The sequence below is a fragment of the Ochotona princeps genome, chromosome 13 (genome assembly GCF_030435755.1).
Source record: "Ochotona princeps isolate mOchPri1 chromosome 13, mOchPri1.hap1, whole genome shotgun sequence".
NCBI lineage: Eukaryota > Metazoa > Chordata > Mammalia > Lagomorpha > Ochotonidae > Ochotona > Ochotona princeps.
In genome coordinates, this window is record NC_080844.1 from 6,240,194 (window position 1) to 6,257,394 (window position 17,201).

The 17,201-nt window shown below is 44.7% G+C and overlaps 1 protein-coding gene across 3 annotated transcripts in view; it reads left to right on the forward strand.

The window, feature by feature from the left end:
• PARG (poly(ADP-ribose) glycohydrolase) overlaps nt 1–17,201 on the forward strand; it is a 115,555-nt gene that overhangs the window by 34,777 nt on the left and 63,577 nt on the right. For all 3 annotated transcript variants that reach the window (XR_009246482.1, XM_058671398.1, XM_004583533.4), the window contains exon 8: nt 15,433–15,525. Coding sequence is in view for 2 of the 3 variants with exons in the window: in XM_058671398.1 (XP_058527381.1) it covers nt 15,433–15,525 (93 nt within the window). In the remaining variant the exon portion in view is untranslated. The remainder of the gene's footprint in view (nt 1–15,432; nt 15,526–17,201) is intronic.

The window sequence follows — 17,201 nt, forward strand, 5'->3', positions numbered from 1 at the left end:
AATCAGTTACCTCTGTTAGAAAGTGCCATTCGATTTCACAAGTGTCTATGTTATACAGTTACATATGAACGTCAATATCCTAGACACGGTGTCTCAATCACAAATCTTCTAGTAAGGGCTAGAAAGCCCATCGTAATAACTACAGTGTAAAGCAGTAAGTCTTGTTTTGTGGGGAGGGGAATTGCTGATAATTTACAAGAGGAAGAGTTAACTTCCAGCTTAAGAGGACGTTTGAGTAGAAGTTAAGCCAAACTGTTCTTTGAGCAGAGTGTCGAAAGGGTAGGCTAGTGTTAGGGTTGTGGAGGGAAGATTTGTCCATTGGATAGGTTACAGTGTGGAAGCACAGGTAGGTGTCGTAGAAGAGAGGACTGTTGAGTTGGCTATCATATGACGTGCATGGAAGGTATTCTGTTAGCTTTAGCTAAGTACCCAGTGCAAGATAGCTTGCCTTTGAGTTCAAGGAGTTGGTACTGTATTGAAATGGAGCAAAAAGCCATTGAAAGCTTTCAGGTGGAGGAGGGACCCACCACCCTTGTACTTAAGCAGAAATTGGAGGTGAACTAGCAGCAGGGTGGCAGTTAGGTTATTGTAGCAATCTAGTGAGACTGGTTGGGGAGCTGAGGAAAAGTAGTTGGGTAGTGATTAAGAGGTAAGTGTGTAAGGGCCTGCTGGATCAATCCGGAGCACTTGGCAGTTAATTACCGTGGGGTGACAAAGGGGAGGCAGTGAATTACTGGCCCATTAGCTCCTAGTACTGTGCTTTTGTATATGGAGTTTTAGAATTCATAAAACACTGTTATCTGAGCTTTTGTGCCTGTAAGTTAAACAGGGTTATAGTGAATTATCCTTGTTGTGGATGAGGAAATAAAGAACATAGGGGTTTTCAGTGTGAATACAGAAAATAAGTACAAACCTGGACCTAAAACTGCAGCCTTCCAGTTTCTTCGCTGTGTCTCCTTTCAAAAATACTCTTCCTTGGGTTGACCTTTTATTAACTGTCAGGATGTCCACCTAGTTTGGATGCTTCCCTGCTTCTCCTGACCCCAGTTTCCTGCTAATGTGGACCGTGGGAGGTAACAGGGACAGCTTCGTTGAGCTCTGCCATGTAGGTGGGAAACCTAGGTGGGGGTTCCTAGCTCTCAGCCGTGGTCCCTAGGCTAAATTATTACAGATATTTGGGAACTGGGCCCATAGGTGGGTCCCTTTGTCTCATCAGTCTCACTCTCAACGTCTCTTCGAGAAGTCAATAATTTTCTTAAACAAATAGGTAAGATGACTATCCTTCAGAACCTGGCATCCAGTCCTGGTTGTCAGCCACTAAACTGATGAACGTGGGAAAGTTGCTTTCCATTCTTCAAGCTGCAATTTCTCAAGATGCCGCTACCTGTTCTACTTTGCAGCCATGTTTTCAGAATAAAATGTAATTTAAAATGTTCACCATCTCTTTACTGATCAAATAATAATGAATACAGCACTGTGCTTGGTACTAGGCACAGAAAATGTTTAAAACTCAATTCTTGCATGAACAGTGTTTCACAAATGATAGAAGAGAAACCTGTGTAATAGTGATCTTAAGGCTGTTGAAGAAGAGAGAGCTAGAGACTGTGGGAGGTGCTCCAATAAGGCCTATTCACCTGGCCGTAGAAAGGAAGGAACAATTAGTAGCGTTAAGGAAAGCTTCAAGCGAGATGTGAGCCTAGACTTGAAGCATAATTAGTGGATTAATGATAATAAAATAGAAGGCAGAGGGTGAAGATCATGCTGCAGCAGCATAGTAACAACTATTCTTTATTAAAACAGTTCTAATTTTGACCACATCAAGACAGATATTTTCATTTTATGGGTGAGAAAATAGGTTCAAAGAGGTTGTGATTTGGTCATCAGAACTCGTGAAATGAGCCTTGAAGCCAGGCTGCATTCCGCCTGAGCAGCAGACAGAGCTCCTCTGTTCACTAGCCTAAGTGGTCCTAAGAAGTGGTGTATAGGACCGAGCTGCAGGTAGTTAGACTGGCACATAAGTGACAGGTGGATAAAGCCACAACTGGGAAAGAATCCTTGTTTTGGAGATTTATCCAAGATAGTAAAAACAAGGCCTATGGACACATAAGCAGTTCAGTTGGAGGGATCTCTAAAGAAACTTCATCTGAGGTGTTCCCAGACCTGATTCTTGTGTGAGTTTGCTAGTACAGGGTCCAACACCGTCAGTTGCACCAATCAGCTTATGCACATGCTGGTCGTTGCAATTGCTGGGTCAGTTCTGTTTCCAGCCCTGTCTTCCTCGTGAACCAACAGGTGTTGTAGTCCAGCTCAATCCTACCCACTTCATACTCGGTCCTCACACATATCAGTGGGAGCTACAGCCTAGTTGGGGCAACTCCCCATAATCCCCACCAGACCTGCCCCTTACCGTGGTTCCCATGCATGCCAGTATGTACCTCAGGCTTGTTCAGTCTGTCCCACATCCCATTTAGCTCACACATGGTAAAGTAAGGGCTGAGACCTAGCCTAGTCTGTCACACATCTACCCTGGTCCACCAGAGCACAAGATGGTGCTGGAGTCTAGGCCGGTTTGGTGCTTCCAGTCCCAGTCCACACTTGTGCCAGGAGAGACTACAACCGTATCCTGATTAGAATGCAGCCCCAATTCCAGCCCATGCACTCCTTGGTGGGAAACTCAACCCAGCTAAGGTGTCCCCTTAGCTGCCCAACCGGGCCTGTTTCCAGCCTTAGATCACGTGCAGGCCAGTGGTTGCTCTGACTCAGCTTGGCAGAGCCCCTCACTTGTCCTGGTCCCTGCCTTAGATGCTGTGGCTTAGCGTCCCTGACTCACACAGATCAGTAGGTGCAAGGGCCTACTTGGCGTGACCTGTGCTCCAACCTGATTTCTGTTGTTTCTTGTGAGTTAAGGTTTGTTCGGCCCTGCCCATTCTGCCCCCTTTCAGGTGCTGCTGCCTTGACCTGCCCAGACTGTTGTGGGCTCCTTTACCCGCAATGGCAGGTGGCATGGTCACACCTAGCTTAGTCCATCGCAACCCCAGCTTTCTAGCTAACCCCGGGGACTTGTATTACCACAGGGTTGGGCCCACACAACCCCACAGAGTCTACCCCTAGACCAAGTTCTCTCGCATGCTGACTAGTGTCTTGACCCTGCCAAATGTGACTACTCCACCACCCAGTCGGACAAAGGTACCTAACCCTGCCAAACAGGCCCCCATTCATAGCTTTGGTGTGTGGCCGTCAGTGATGTTCTATTCTTCTAGCCCATCTCTGGATTCCTAATTGGGCTGGTGACTCAGTCTAACCCAAATTATCTTATGGATACTTCCCTCCAAACCATCTGGTCTCAGTCCCCTCGCATGCCTGAAACTCATGACCCTGTCACTGCGAATCATCCAAAATTCACCTCTCACCTACACTAAAACTGGCGTTAGTCATGGGTGTCCCCAGGCAGCAACTACATATCTTAAAAACTCCAGAGTTCCCTGTTGGGCAGCCAGCAGGCAAAGCCTGACACCACTTGGTGCACTTGCCACTCTAGGCCGAGGACTCGTTTACTGCCTTCCGGCAGTGTCTTTGGCTTGAGTCCCCAGCATTGGGTTCCATCCGGCAGGGGCACCCCCACAGCCACCACACTGCAGGGAGCAGCAGTTGTCCCCAACCCCAAGGCCCGAACCCCTCCCAAATTCGCCCAGCCACAAGATTTTAGCGGCAGGGCAGAGCTAGGATTTTAATCTGGTTCCCAAGTTCCCTCATGGCGTGCTTACCTGAGGGAAGAGCTCTCTTGTGTCCTGGGGAAAGCCTAGGACTCGTTCACTGCCTTCCGGCAGTGTCTTTGACTTGAGTCCGCAGCATTGGGTCCGACCCAGCAGGGGCACCCCCCACAGCTGCCACACTGCAGGGAGCAGCAGTTGCCCCCAACCCCAAGGCCCAAACCTCAAATGTTTTTTTAAAAGGTATAATACTAGTTTTACGGAAACTCTAAGATGTCATGCCATGTATGGGTATGATACCCAAGACATTTATAAAGTCATCCTGCTTGTGTTGCTGCTGTGTGATAGGCTGTTACACAACATCAGACAATGGAGCCCAGCAATATGTAGAATGGTTAATACAACATCATCAAGTAAGACTTAGCCCAGAAAGGCAAGATTGGTTTCATATTTGAAAAGTCACATGATTGCTTCAATAGGTGCAAAATAGAAGTTGCTGGAACTTGGCACCTGTTCACAATCAAGAATTGTTACCAAGCTAGCACTAGAAGGGAATTTCTCAACCTTCCAGAGGGTAGCTGTAATAAATCCCTGGCTGAAATTGTACAGGAACATAAAATATCATGTGTATCCCACAAGGACTGGAGGAGAATAAAGGCACCTGCCCTCTGCACTGCTTGTAGCAGTGTACTCAAAAGTTAAATATGAAATCTGAAAGGAAGAAGTAAACTGTGCCTGTCTGTGGTTGACATACCTGTTTATGTAGAAAAAAATTGGATGATTCCAGAAACAATTGCTAAAACGAATAAGGATATTTAGCTAGCTCAAGCTCCAGCTGCTTTGCTTCCTGCTGATGTACACAGGAGATGGCCAAGTGTTTGGGCCCTTCCCACCCATGGGAGAAACCCTCTTTGGCTGCTCTGAATCCTGACTGATGCAGGCATTTGGGGAGTAATACAGCAGATGGAAAATATTGCTCTGTTTCATTATCTCTCTGCCTTTCAAGTGAAATGAAACTAATTTTCAAAAAAGGTTTATTTTTACTTGAAAGACAGTTACAGAGACGCCTTCCATCTGATTCACTCCCCAGATGGCTGCAATGGTCACAGTTGAGGTGGTTGAAGTCAGGAGCCTGGAGCTTCTTCCAGGCCTCCCACATGGATGCAGCAGCCCAAGGACTTTGGCCATCCAACACTGCTTTCCCAGGCACTCGGGTGAGGAGCTGAATTAGAAGTGGAGCAATCACGACTCTTAACTGGCACCCATATGGGTTACAGGTGGAAACCTGACACTATGCTGCTAAAAATAAATTTTTTAAAAATGTTTTTCTGGGGGGGCCCGACACAATGGCCTAGAGGCTAAAGTCCTTGCCTTGAACACACCAGGATCCCGTATGGGCACTGGTTCTAATCCCGGCAGCTCCACTTTCCATCCAGCTCCCTGCTTGTGGCCTGGGAAAGCAGTCGAGGATGGCCCAAAGCTTTGGGACCCTGCACCCACGTGGGAGACCTTAGGAGGTTCCTGAATTCCGGCTTCAGATTGGCTCAGCTCCAGCCATTGCAGCCGCTTAAGGAGTGAACAATCGGACAGATCTTCCTCTCTGTCTCTCCTCCTCTCTGTCTATCTGCCTTTCCAGCAAAATAAATGAATATTTTTAAAGAAAAAAAAATTTTTAGACAGAATGGATGTCTTAGTATACAGAACATATAGTAACTCTATAGAAAAAAGCATAAGTACTTACATCACTACAAAAATGAATAGGCAAAATGGAAAAGGAAAATATTTGCCAAATGTTATGTGACAAAGTGGTTATGTTTGAGTACATAAAAAATACACATACAGTCATGCTGAAACTCAACGAATGATTTTAGAAATGTTCCACATAGGAAAGTTTGCAAATGGCCAGTAAGCACATTAAGGGTGATTATTATTTGTCATTAGAGAAATACCAATTAAAACTAGACTAAGATACTTTTTTAGTACAAGGCATTGAAAGGATAAAATTAAAAAGTCCACGTATAGGTAGAAAGAGCCATGGAAATTTACATACTTTTTTGAGATTTTTAAAGTGATGCTCCTGTATTGGAAAGCAATCTGGGGGCTTTTTGGATAACTAAAAATATGCTTTTTGTAATACTCATTAGTTCTGTTCCATTCTGTACCTGCCTAAAAGAAATGAAAATACGAGGCCAGTGCTCTAGTGCATCAGATTCAGGCTGTGCCCGGATCACTGGCATTCCCACTCCAGGCCAGCTCCCTGCTGATGCACCTGGAGGAGCAGCGAAGATGGCTCAAGTGCTTGTGCGTGTCAGATGGCAGAATCACTGCTACCTGTGTTGTAGAGTAAGATAGCACTTGCAGTCTACTTATATTCCATGAAAGAACTGTTAAGGAAAAACCAGCTAAATATGTGCATATGTAAAAAAAAACCCTAGTTTGGGAAGGAGACATACATTTGTTTACGTCTCAGAAGCAGTTTGAAATTAGGAGTTTATGATGAAGGAAAGTTTTAATTGTGTCTGAATTTCTGGTATTCAAGGCAAAAATGCATTCACACATTAAAAATTAATGAAAGTCAAGAAGCGTCTTAAAGAGGGACTTGTATACATGAGGATTAAAAGTTTCACAGTGTTAGTAACCAAAATAAAGAGAAATGATAAATGTCATTTTAGCCCATCAGATTGCAAAAATAACGAGATAAGGAAACATGCAGTGTGAGAGAGCTGGAGTCACAGACTTTCCTACACGGCCCCAGTAAGAATGTAAATGGACGGGGCCTTTCTGAAAGGCACTTTTACAGCCTATGTATATCAAAGCCTTATGAAAGATCCTAATTTGACAAAGAGACGAAAGAGACAGAACTCCCATCTGGCCCACAGGAGCTGGACGAGGGCCGAGACCAGAGGCAGGAATGAGAGTGAGATCTCCATCTCATGTCCATGGTAAGAAGCCAAACACGTGAATCATCACCTCCTTTCCTCCCAGCTCCCGCCTCAGTGAGACCCAGAGGAGTCCAAGCCAGGGATCTGGTCAAGCTACTCCGACGTGGAACGGGATACTCTTAACTGCTAGGGTCAGTGCCTGCCGCAAGGCATATGTACAGGGAAATGAATTGCAGAGGTAATTATAGTGGTGGAAAATTGACCATACGCTCATCATTTTAGAATTAAATAAGCTATGGCATTCTGATAAGTAGAATAATATTTATTAAAAATGGTGATAAATGGGATAGGTATTTGGCCTAGCAGTCCAAAACACCAGTTGAGGTGGCCACATCCAGTATCAGGAGTGCCTGCATTCAAATCTTAATGCTGCACCCGGTCACAGCTTACTGCTTAGGCAATACTAAGAGACAGCAGTGTGGGTTCCAGTAATGAGATTCCTGCCACTCGGTGGGAGAGCAGAGCTGAGTTCTCAGCTGTCGGCTTCATTCTGGCAGCACTGGGCACTCCTGGCATTTAGTGAGGGAACCAGGGGCTGGGAGCCTACTCTCTGTCTCTCTGCCTCTTCAATTAGCAAATAAACAGAATAGAAATGTGTTTTTAAAATAACTAAAGTGGACATTAAGTATAACACTTAAGGTTGGGACTCCCACATCTCATATCCAAGTACCTGGATTGATTCCTGGTTACTCCACGTATGTTACAGCTTCCTTTTTCTTCTTATTTTTCTCCTTCTTTTTTTTTTTTTAAGTTTATTCATTTGAAAGGCAGAAATACAGAGAGGGCAATAACGATTCACTGATGAGCTCTCCAAATGGCCATAGCCCGCTGGGGCTCAGGCAGAATGAAGCCCCATAACAGGGACCCAAGCACCGGGCTGTCTTCTGCGGTTCCCCCAAGTATTTTTTTTTTTTTAAGATTTCTTTATTTTATTGGAAAAGCAGATGTACAGAAAGGAAGAGAGACAGGGAGGAAGATCTTCCGTCCGATGATTCATTCCCCAAGTGAGCGCAATGGCCGGTGCTGTGCCTATCCGAAGCCAGGAGCCAGCAACTTCTTTCCAGGTCTCCCATGTGGGTGCAGGGTTCCAAGGCTTTGGGCTGTCCTTGACTGCTTTCCCAGGCCACAAGCAGGGAGCTGGATGGGAAGTGGAGCTGCCGGGATTAGAACCAGCGTCCATATGAGATCCGAGCACGTTCAAGGCGAGGACCTTAACCATTACACTATCGTGCCGGGCTTCCGCCCACCCCCCCAGCATATTAACAAGGAGCTGGTTTGGAAGTGGAGCAGCCAGAACCCTAAAACGACACTGATTGGGATGCCAGCATTGCAGGCAGCAGTTTATCCAGTTAGTACCTGCCCTATGGCTTCCGTCTGATTTATAGCAGATGATGGTGGCTCAAGCAGCTGGTTCCCTTCCCACCACTTGGGAGTTTGAGTTCTGGACTCCTAGCTTCAGCCTGCCCCAAGCCTGGTTGTTGGGAGGCTTTGGAGTGTGATGGGGATCAAGCTCTATCTTCAAATGAAATGAAAGTTAAACTTTTTATGTAAATAGATAGTTGGTAATACAGAGTTTACATTTGTTTTTGTGAGAATATTTGTTTATTTGGGAAAGTGTCCACTGTGCTAAGTTGAATCAAGATGGCAAGTTTATAATTGGATCGTCACCTAAAAGGATATATCCCAAAATGTTAGCAGTGAATGCTTGAGTGCATGGACTAGGGGAAGGGCTGTTGGCACTGAAAGGGAGAGAGCTCCCATCTGCTGCATTGCCCCTTACGTGCTTGCCGGGAGCTGGGATTTTAGTACAGGGCTTCCATGTGGGTGACAGCAACCCGATTTACATGAGCCGTCATGACTGCCCGCTGCGGCCCTCATTAACTAGAAAATGGACCACTCGGTAACAGTCGGGTGTCTTGCCTGCTAGGCCAAAGGTCCGGCCCTGTGGGTGTCTTTGCAGTGAGTTTACAGGTGAGTCTTACTTTCTTTTTGATTATGTTAATTTTCTGCAATGCAAGTGGATTACTTTAAATAAGAAATGATACTTGAAAGGACTAACAGCAACATAGAAACTTTGTTGTCATCGTATGTTAAAAAAATGCTCAACTGTTTGAATGACAATTTGAATTATAAACGCACCCCTGTAAGTAGAAACCAAAGCTTGGATACAAAGAGTGATTGTGTTAACATTAGCATTATAGGATGGTGAGTGTTTTTCCCTTCTCTTTAGAATGGTGTGCTTTTTATGTATTACTTCATAAAATTTGATATCCTATTAAATTTTATTTAATATTTTTCACTAAAGGAATGAGTAATTTTTCAGAATTTTTCAAGGTTTAGTCCAGTGGAGACAGTGACGTGACCTGTGGTGTTTCTTATTGTCATGACTGCGTGACTGCTGACTTGTTAATAGCTGGTTGTTATGAACTGTTTTGACGAACTGGGGGGATTTCTCTTGTTGAAATGACAATGGAGTTTTCTGATTTTACTAGCAAAAAATTTCACTTATCCATTAAAAGTTAAGTCGTCTATTCCGTTTTTGTGTTTCTTTGATATACCTTGAATCAGTATTGGAGCACAGTTACCAGATGTGACTGAGATAAAATAGTTTAAATCTCCTTTCTAGTCATGCTTGTGTAGATACTTAAATCAAGACTTGGCAGATTTGATTCCCGTGTTTCAGTAGCTTATGTTTCTGGCTACTGAAGGAGTAAGGCTTGCTTCGGTTGCTGTGGTGAGGTTGCACTTATTACTGTCCTTTAAGCTTAGAGCTGACTTACTAGGGTTGGAAAGGCAGCCTAGTATTTTTGGTTGAGCTTCATGAAGCCACTGGCTTCATGTTATCGTTATCTTCATGTTATCGTTTCCTATTCTGTCATCTTTTAGCACATGTTGAATGTAGTAGGCATCCAAATATTTGTCACCATCTAGCTGAATCAACTGCAGGCCTGTAATCTTTATTTTTTCCAAATGCAGTTTCCTGAGAATCATGCTGACTTACTTTGATCCCCTTGGCTGGGATGGTGTCAGGAACCTGCACATTTTTTTGAAGATTTGTTTGTTTGTTATGTTAAAAGTAATATCAGGAAGAAAGGGAGAGATTATCCTATGCAGCGGTTGGCTTCCCAAATGACCTCAATGGCCAGAGCTGGGCCCGATCAAAGCCAGGAGCCACGAGCTGCTTCTGGGTCTCTCGTGCAGTACAGCAACTCATACACCTCAGAGCTCTCCACTGCATTCCAAAGCACATGGGCAGGGAGCTGAATTGAAAGTAGATCAGCCAGGATTTGAACTCTTGTCCATATGGAATGCTGGCATTGCAGGCATCTGCTTGATCCACTTTGCCAAAATACCAGGTCTGACCTATAATCTTAAAAGAGTAAATAGGAACAATAACCTCATTGTGTCAATGCTGCATTAAACATATACATAAACAGTGGTGTTAGAAACGAAAGTTGATGTCCTGAGTGCGTACGCAGGCACACAGGGAGAAAAGCACTTGATGCGTGTAATTGTCTACACTATCCAGAAGGGGTCAGGCCTTTACTGGTAGGCTTCCTTTTTGCCCTGTTAATGTTTATCTTACAATCATGGTAAGCAGTCATTGTTTGTTTTTTTTTTTAATAATTGCTACAGGAATTTTTAAAGAGCACTTGCTTTTTTAAAGTGCCTAAAAGATTTACATTTTAAAATTTTCTCCCTTGCATTCCAGTTTGAACTCCACAGATTAATAAGTTGTACAGATAAACAAGTATTTATATAAAATCCAAGTACAGGTGCTTTTGTGATGGTGCTAAGATATGAGAAGGTATTAATTAGGTCATGTCATCTTTTTGGATTATGCGTCCTAACTCGTTGTAGTTGAGTTGCTTGTTTTCCAAGTGACGTTGTTGTTGTTGTTGTTGTTGTGTTGTTTTTGTTTGTTTCCAGAGCAGCATTAGACTTAGGTCTGGAGTGTTGCTAGTTGCAAGGCCATAATGCTTTATCAGAGACATAAGTGATGCTGTAAAGCTTGTCAGCAGAGGCAACAGCTGCTCATCTGTCAGGACAGCGGCCCAGAGGAGAACAAGCTGTCAGTCTGTGGAACACACTGCACGGGAAATGTCTTTTGACTTAAAGTGTCCAGATAGGGACTTTTCTCTCGCCCGAAAAGTCGCTTGGCAGTGTGGACAATACAGACACAAGACTCCTAGGGATGCTTAGCCATGTGTGAGCTGTACATGGGTATGGACGAGCCATGGCTGGGCTGAAACATCCAACAACAAGAACCAGAATAGGGTAAAAGCCAGCCATGAAAAGCCACTGTTCCTGCTAGGACAGAAGGTGAACTGAGAAGGGCTGGCTCATGGACCCCCTGGTATGCGCAAAATAAGCGCAAGAAGTATGATAGGAAACAGCCCAGAATAGGCCATGGAAAGTTTCCCACTGGCATACATTTGGCATGGATCAGGGGTGGACCAGGCTGAATCAGTTCATGTCATCCACTGGCAAACCCGGGCACCGGAGGAGAGTGTGGGTCGGGCCAGGTTCGGTCGCGACTAAAACTAGTGCATGATATGAAATTCCAGGGTGAGATTACCTGTACTGGATTAGAATGCAGCACCCAACCAACACGCGTGAGATCCAGGAAGGGAGAGGGCAGAGCAGCGGGGGGATGGAGGGGCTGGTCCCCTCGCCGGACAGCTACTCTCACTGGATAGCGTGGGCTGGGATGGGGACAGACCAGACCGGGCAGGGCTGCAACACCTGAGCGCCGCATGTGGACTAGATCAGGGAAAAGCCAGGTTGGGCTGATTATTCCTGCCGGTTCTAGCATAAATTGGAGCGGGTGAAGGTTGTTTGGGCTTAGCCGCAGACAGCTGGCGGAAGCTGGCACTGGGGGCTAATTCTGTCAAGTCAAACCACAGAACCACCCAAAGAGTGCATAAACCGAGACTGAGAGAGACCCTGGAGGGAAGTGGTGGGGTTCCCTACTCTTGGGTCACTACTCCCGCAGGAGGGCATGAAAACTAGGACAGGGGCTGGGGTGGCCAGAAGGAGAGGCACTCAGCAACATCGGTGAGGGCTGGATCGTTGAGTTGGCTGGAGGGAACTAAGCTTCAATGCCCATTGACAGGTACGGGAGCCAAATGGGAAGCGGGACAGACTGGACTACTCTGCTATGCAGGCCAGGGTGGGGGGCGGGTCTGGTGGGGGTTATTGTGGGTCACCCCGACAGGGCTGCAGCCCCCACTGGTTGATGAAAGAGTCGAGTGCGTGCTGGGCAGAACCAGGCTGGACTGCAACACCCTTGGTTCCAGTGCAAGTCGGGACTGAGAACGGAGCCAGCCCAGCAATTGCAACCACCAGCTGATCGTGGCGATGGACTGTGCCGGACCCGGTGCTTGCTGGAACATGCGGGAATCTGATCTGGGAATACCTCAGAGTTTCTTTGGTGGTTTCCCCAATCGAACTGCTGGACTCAGAGCCCTGGCCAGGAGAGGACGGAGGACGGAACAGGTCAATCAACCACCTCAGCTAAATGTTGGGCAACAAAATACTGGGCAAATGAAGACTCTATGATGGACTGTGGCAATCAGGGGATTCTTCAATGACCTAATCGAGCTGGGAGTGGTGAGACTGGCAGTGATCCATAACTGGAGGACTATTAAGACCACTTGAGCAAGTATCTCAGAGCATGCCCCACATCAGGGACTTTGGGTGGGTGGGAGACTGGGTGGGGATTCTCCCTCAATATCCCCCTTCACCTCAGATACATAAATAGTATAATAAAAATATATATTAAAAAAAGAATAAGCATTTAAAAAAAAAAAAAAAGACTCCTAGGGATGAAGCGGAGAGGAGTGATCGGCTAGGGGTTGTGGGACCCTGGGAAGGGAATGACACCAGGGGAGCATCAGCAGAGGCCTGCTGGAGGAGCTGCTCTGATTACCCCCTTCTCCACCAGGCCAGTAAAGGCTGCCTGGGCCCCCGCACTTTGACTCCTGACCGATGGTAACCATGCCCTTGCCCTGAGACCACTGTGTCCACCCCAGAGAAGGTTCAGATGCCATCTGAAATCTCAGTATGCACAAAGTAGAGAAAGTCTCTACTGAGATGAGAGGACAGGAACTCTGGGATAGCGTGCATATTAGCATTAGGTGACATTTCCAAGTAGCCACCACAAAAAGGCTTCTGTGGACAATTACAAACATGATCGAAATAAAGAAAAAGTATTAGCAAAGAAGTAGAGACTATAGATAGTGAAGAATGCTTTAGAACTAGACCTGCATGGGAGATCTGGAAGAAGCTCCTGGTTCCTGGCTTCGGATCAGCTCAGCTCTGATGCAGCCACTTGGGGAGTGAACCGTTAGACGCCTTTCTCTCCTCCACCCTGTATATCTGCCTTTCCAATAAAAATAAATAAATATTTTTGAAAAGGATGGCATAGAAAGGTGTGCTTTGTATCACTACCTATTCCCGATAGCATTCTACAGTTATATAGACTGTATTGAGAGAAATTGAGTGGAAAGGCATACTGTACCTCTTTGATTTTTGCAGTGTCCTATGAGCCTGTAATTATTTCAAAAATACGTTTTTGAAAACAAAATGATGCATTGTAAGAAAGCTTTGGATATCTTAAATATTACGTATTTTGTAAATTTTGAATTTTATGAAAGTGTCTTCAGTGTGAATCTACAAAATAGAATGCTTTATATGAATGTGATTTTTTTTAAAAAGATTTATTTATTTTTACTGGAAAGGCAGAGGCACAGAGTGAAGGAGAGACAGAAAAATCTTCCATCTGCTGGTTCACTCCCCAAGTGGCCGCAACGGCCAGAGCTAAGCTGATCTGAAGCCAGGAGCCTGGAGCCAGGAGCCTCCTCAAGGTCTCCCACACAGGTGCAGAGTTCCAAAGCTCTATTTTCCCAGGCCACAGACAGAGAGCTGGAAGGGAAGTGGAGCAGCTGGGACATGAACTGGCCCCCGTAAGTGATCCCGGGCATGCAAGGTGAGGAGTTTAGCCCCTAACACCGGACCATGATCTTTTTTTATGGAGACTCTTTATAAAGAAGAAGCTGATATTGAACCACTTATTGAATGAATTGACTTCCCACTGAGGAGATTAGAATTTAGCTCATCCCTCATCACGCTTGCGTTCCCCCCCTCACATAAACACCCCTTGATTCTGTCTTCCCAATTCCCCACCATCGTCGTCATATTTCAGTTTTGTCAGTATTGTGTTTTCGTTAGGGATATAAGCATCATATCTGGGCTGTGAGTGCTTTTCCTCCCATACAACTTTCTATTTTCCCCAGAATTAATACTCTTGCATCCTCTTTATTTTCTACATTCTTTACGTTTAGAGAAATCCCGGACTTTCTGACTGCGGGTATCTTTCTGAGTATCACTTTTCCCATTGTCTTAATTTTTATTTTTTTTTAAAGATTTATTTATTTTATTACAAAGTCAGATATACACAGAGGAGGAGAGACAGAGGGGAAGATCTTCCATCCGATGATTCACTCCCCAAGTGAGCTGCAACGGGCCGGTATACGCCGATCTGAAGCCGGGACCAGGAACCTCTTCCGGGTGCAGGGTCCCAATGCATTGGGCCGTCCTCGACTGCTTTCCCAGGCCACAAGCAGGGAGCTGGATGGGAAGTGGAGCAGCCGGGATTAGAACCAGTGCCCATATGGGAGGCGAGGACTTTGGCCACTAGGCCACGCCGCCGGGCCCTGTCTTAATTTTTAAAAGGAGGTGAGCGTAAGTTAGATTTCATACCTTGGATTTAAAGAAAACTTCACGTTCAAGTTTACCTTCAAACTGAAGCAAAAATGAGTTACCTTTGTTGCTTTCTCTGTTTACAAACATACCTGTGGAGCTACAAATAAAGGATTGATAACAGACAAAATCTGTAGCTGTTTGGTTCATTCATCACTTCCGAGCAAGGGGGTGCAGAGGGAAGTGGGGAGGCCTGGGGAGTGGCGACCAACACTTAGTGGCTAGTCGGCCTTCTTATCCCGGTGATCTGGGAATGTCCTGGCCTCCCTTTACTTTTCTCTGTGGTACTAGCAAGGTTGTACCGGGTTGTAGCTGAGACCTCTTCTGGTTACAATGTGACGAGATAACTAAATTATTCACCTGCCCCGGCCTCCTGCTGTTTTATGTTATATCTAAATCACAAGTGTTCCTAAAGATGTTTAGAGAGGAGTTGGATTCAAAGGCCGGGGTGACATGTTAAAGCCTCATCATTACGGGAAATAATAAAAGAAAAGCAGTGGACCATGAATGTCCCCTTTGTTGTGCTTCAGATTTTCAGAGTTGTGAATTTTAACTTCCCAAGGGAGCCTGGAAGGGGAAAATTGTAGCGTCCTAAAACGCGATTTCCTGTCTTATCAGGTCTGATTTGACACAGTAGACTCAGAAGCAGGTGCTCTGAAGGTGACTTTCTTAACTGCTAGGCTGTTGTTACTGGACAGGTCCTTAAAGTTTCCAAGAGGAGTAACAGAATGTATGGTACTCCCTTCCAGCAGTTTGATTTAATTGTGTTAATGTAAAAGAACCTTGCTATTTGGGTTGCCTAATTTGCTTTTAAAGAGCACTGAGGTGAATTTTAATACCTTTGGGCATGAAGTTCAAAATGTATAGATGCATCTAGTTAATGTACTTTAGACCTTGGGTAGTGCTGCCAACGAACCTGATTGTGGGGATCCAGAATAAGCAGATACATAATTGAGTTGCAAACCAAGAGTTGTTTGTTTGTCGTTATGCACATGACGTGTTTTCTCGGTTTTCAGGTACTGGAAGAAGCTGAAGCTCAGCATCTGTGTCAGTCCATTCTGCCAGACATGGTCAAAATGGCCCTGTGTCTGCCAGATATCTGCACCCAGGTCAGTGTGTGTAAGCTTCCTCTGCAGCTCACTGCAGACTCACAGTTGAATTTTCTTCCAACTCTTGTGGCCAGGGTCAGAGAGGGAGTGAGAGCAAATTTTGCCAAGTATGGTAATTTAGCTATATAATGGAAAAGGTTAGAGGCTAAAGGAAATGCTGCCAAAGAACATTAAAAATGCAACATTCAATTTCTGAGCTTCAGTTTACACTGTTGATATTTGAATGCTTAGACTTTTTTTTCCTTTTTGTGTAAACATTCTGATTCAAAAGTAATCGTTTTTTCAAAACATATTAATGGAGTTAGAATATTTTATTTTCAAAATGGCTTAGTTACCACTCACTGCTTCCTTATCTTTTGCAAAGTAATACATCTCAAATGAGTTCAACATACATTCTTTACCTTTAAGAATAAAGGCATCTAGTATTTCATTTCATGTGGAATGACTTGACTGTGTCCATATATCTAACAAATTACCTTAAAATGTGATTACTTTTTAAAGCACAAAATTGTTTTAAGATTTATTCATTTATGTGCAAGCAGAGTTAAAGAAGCAAGAGGGAGATTTTTCTTTGAATGGTTCACTCCCCAAATGGCTCCCAGAGCTTGAGTTAGACCAGGCTGGAGTTGGAAACCCATCTCCCCATGCGTAGCAGGAACCCAGACATTTGGGCCATCTTCCACTGCCTTCCCAGGCACACTACCATGAAACTGGATCAGAAGCGGAGTCTGTGGCTGGATATTGTGTGTTGCAGGCAGCTGCTGGAACTCACTCACTTTTACGATGCCCCCACAGTTTCGTAGGTCAGGAGTTTGCGAGTTGCTTGGTAATAGGTCGCATACATTGGATCACAGTTACCACTGTAATTTTCTCTAGCTCAGCGCTCTGCAGTATAGTGTACACCCTCCCTTTTCCTCAATTTTCAATTTTTTAAAAATTACTCCTTAGCGAAAGAGCAGAAAGCATTTACACTATTTAAAATTACACTGTTTATGCGGGGGACAAGAAATGTTTGCGTGTTAAAAATGAGAGTTAAGAGCTCATTCCTCACCAAAATCAAGTAATAGTTTGCTTTAAGCCATTGGCACCCTGTCATGGCTGGGTCATAAATAAATGTTTAAGATGAAAATTGGAGATCAATATGCACTATTTCCTCTTTCTTGGAATGGGTGATTGCTAAGGCCTGAAGGTGGGTGGAGGAGGGAAACTATTGGAAAAAGAAACTCTTTGCCTTTTATGTTTTTGCTTATCTTTCTTCCTGGTGAATTTTTCCTTTAGAAGTGATGTATGTTTCTTGTTACTCTGAACAAATTCATTGTTGCAGCACTGGGGCTGGACTTGTCTTTCCCAGCCTTCCCCTTGGCCATTCGGATGTTTATCCTGGCCTGAGAGCGCAGGTCTCTCTAGGCAGCCTTTCTGACATCAGTGTAGACACACAGTGCTCTTAGGTCCGGATTTTAGGGAGCGGAAAAGCATCTTCAGCATGGTATGGAGCATTTTGTAGCTTAATCCACTAATGGGTAAACTATTGGTTGATCTTTAGGTGTACCAGAAGGTCAGTAAACATATTTTAACCATTTAGAATGGAATAAAACTCACTAAAAACAATGCTTGGCTCAGTGGATTTGGGTTTAGAACATCCAGAAGACATTTGAGACATAAAAGATATGCAGGAG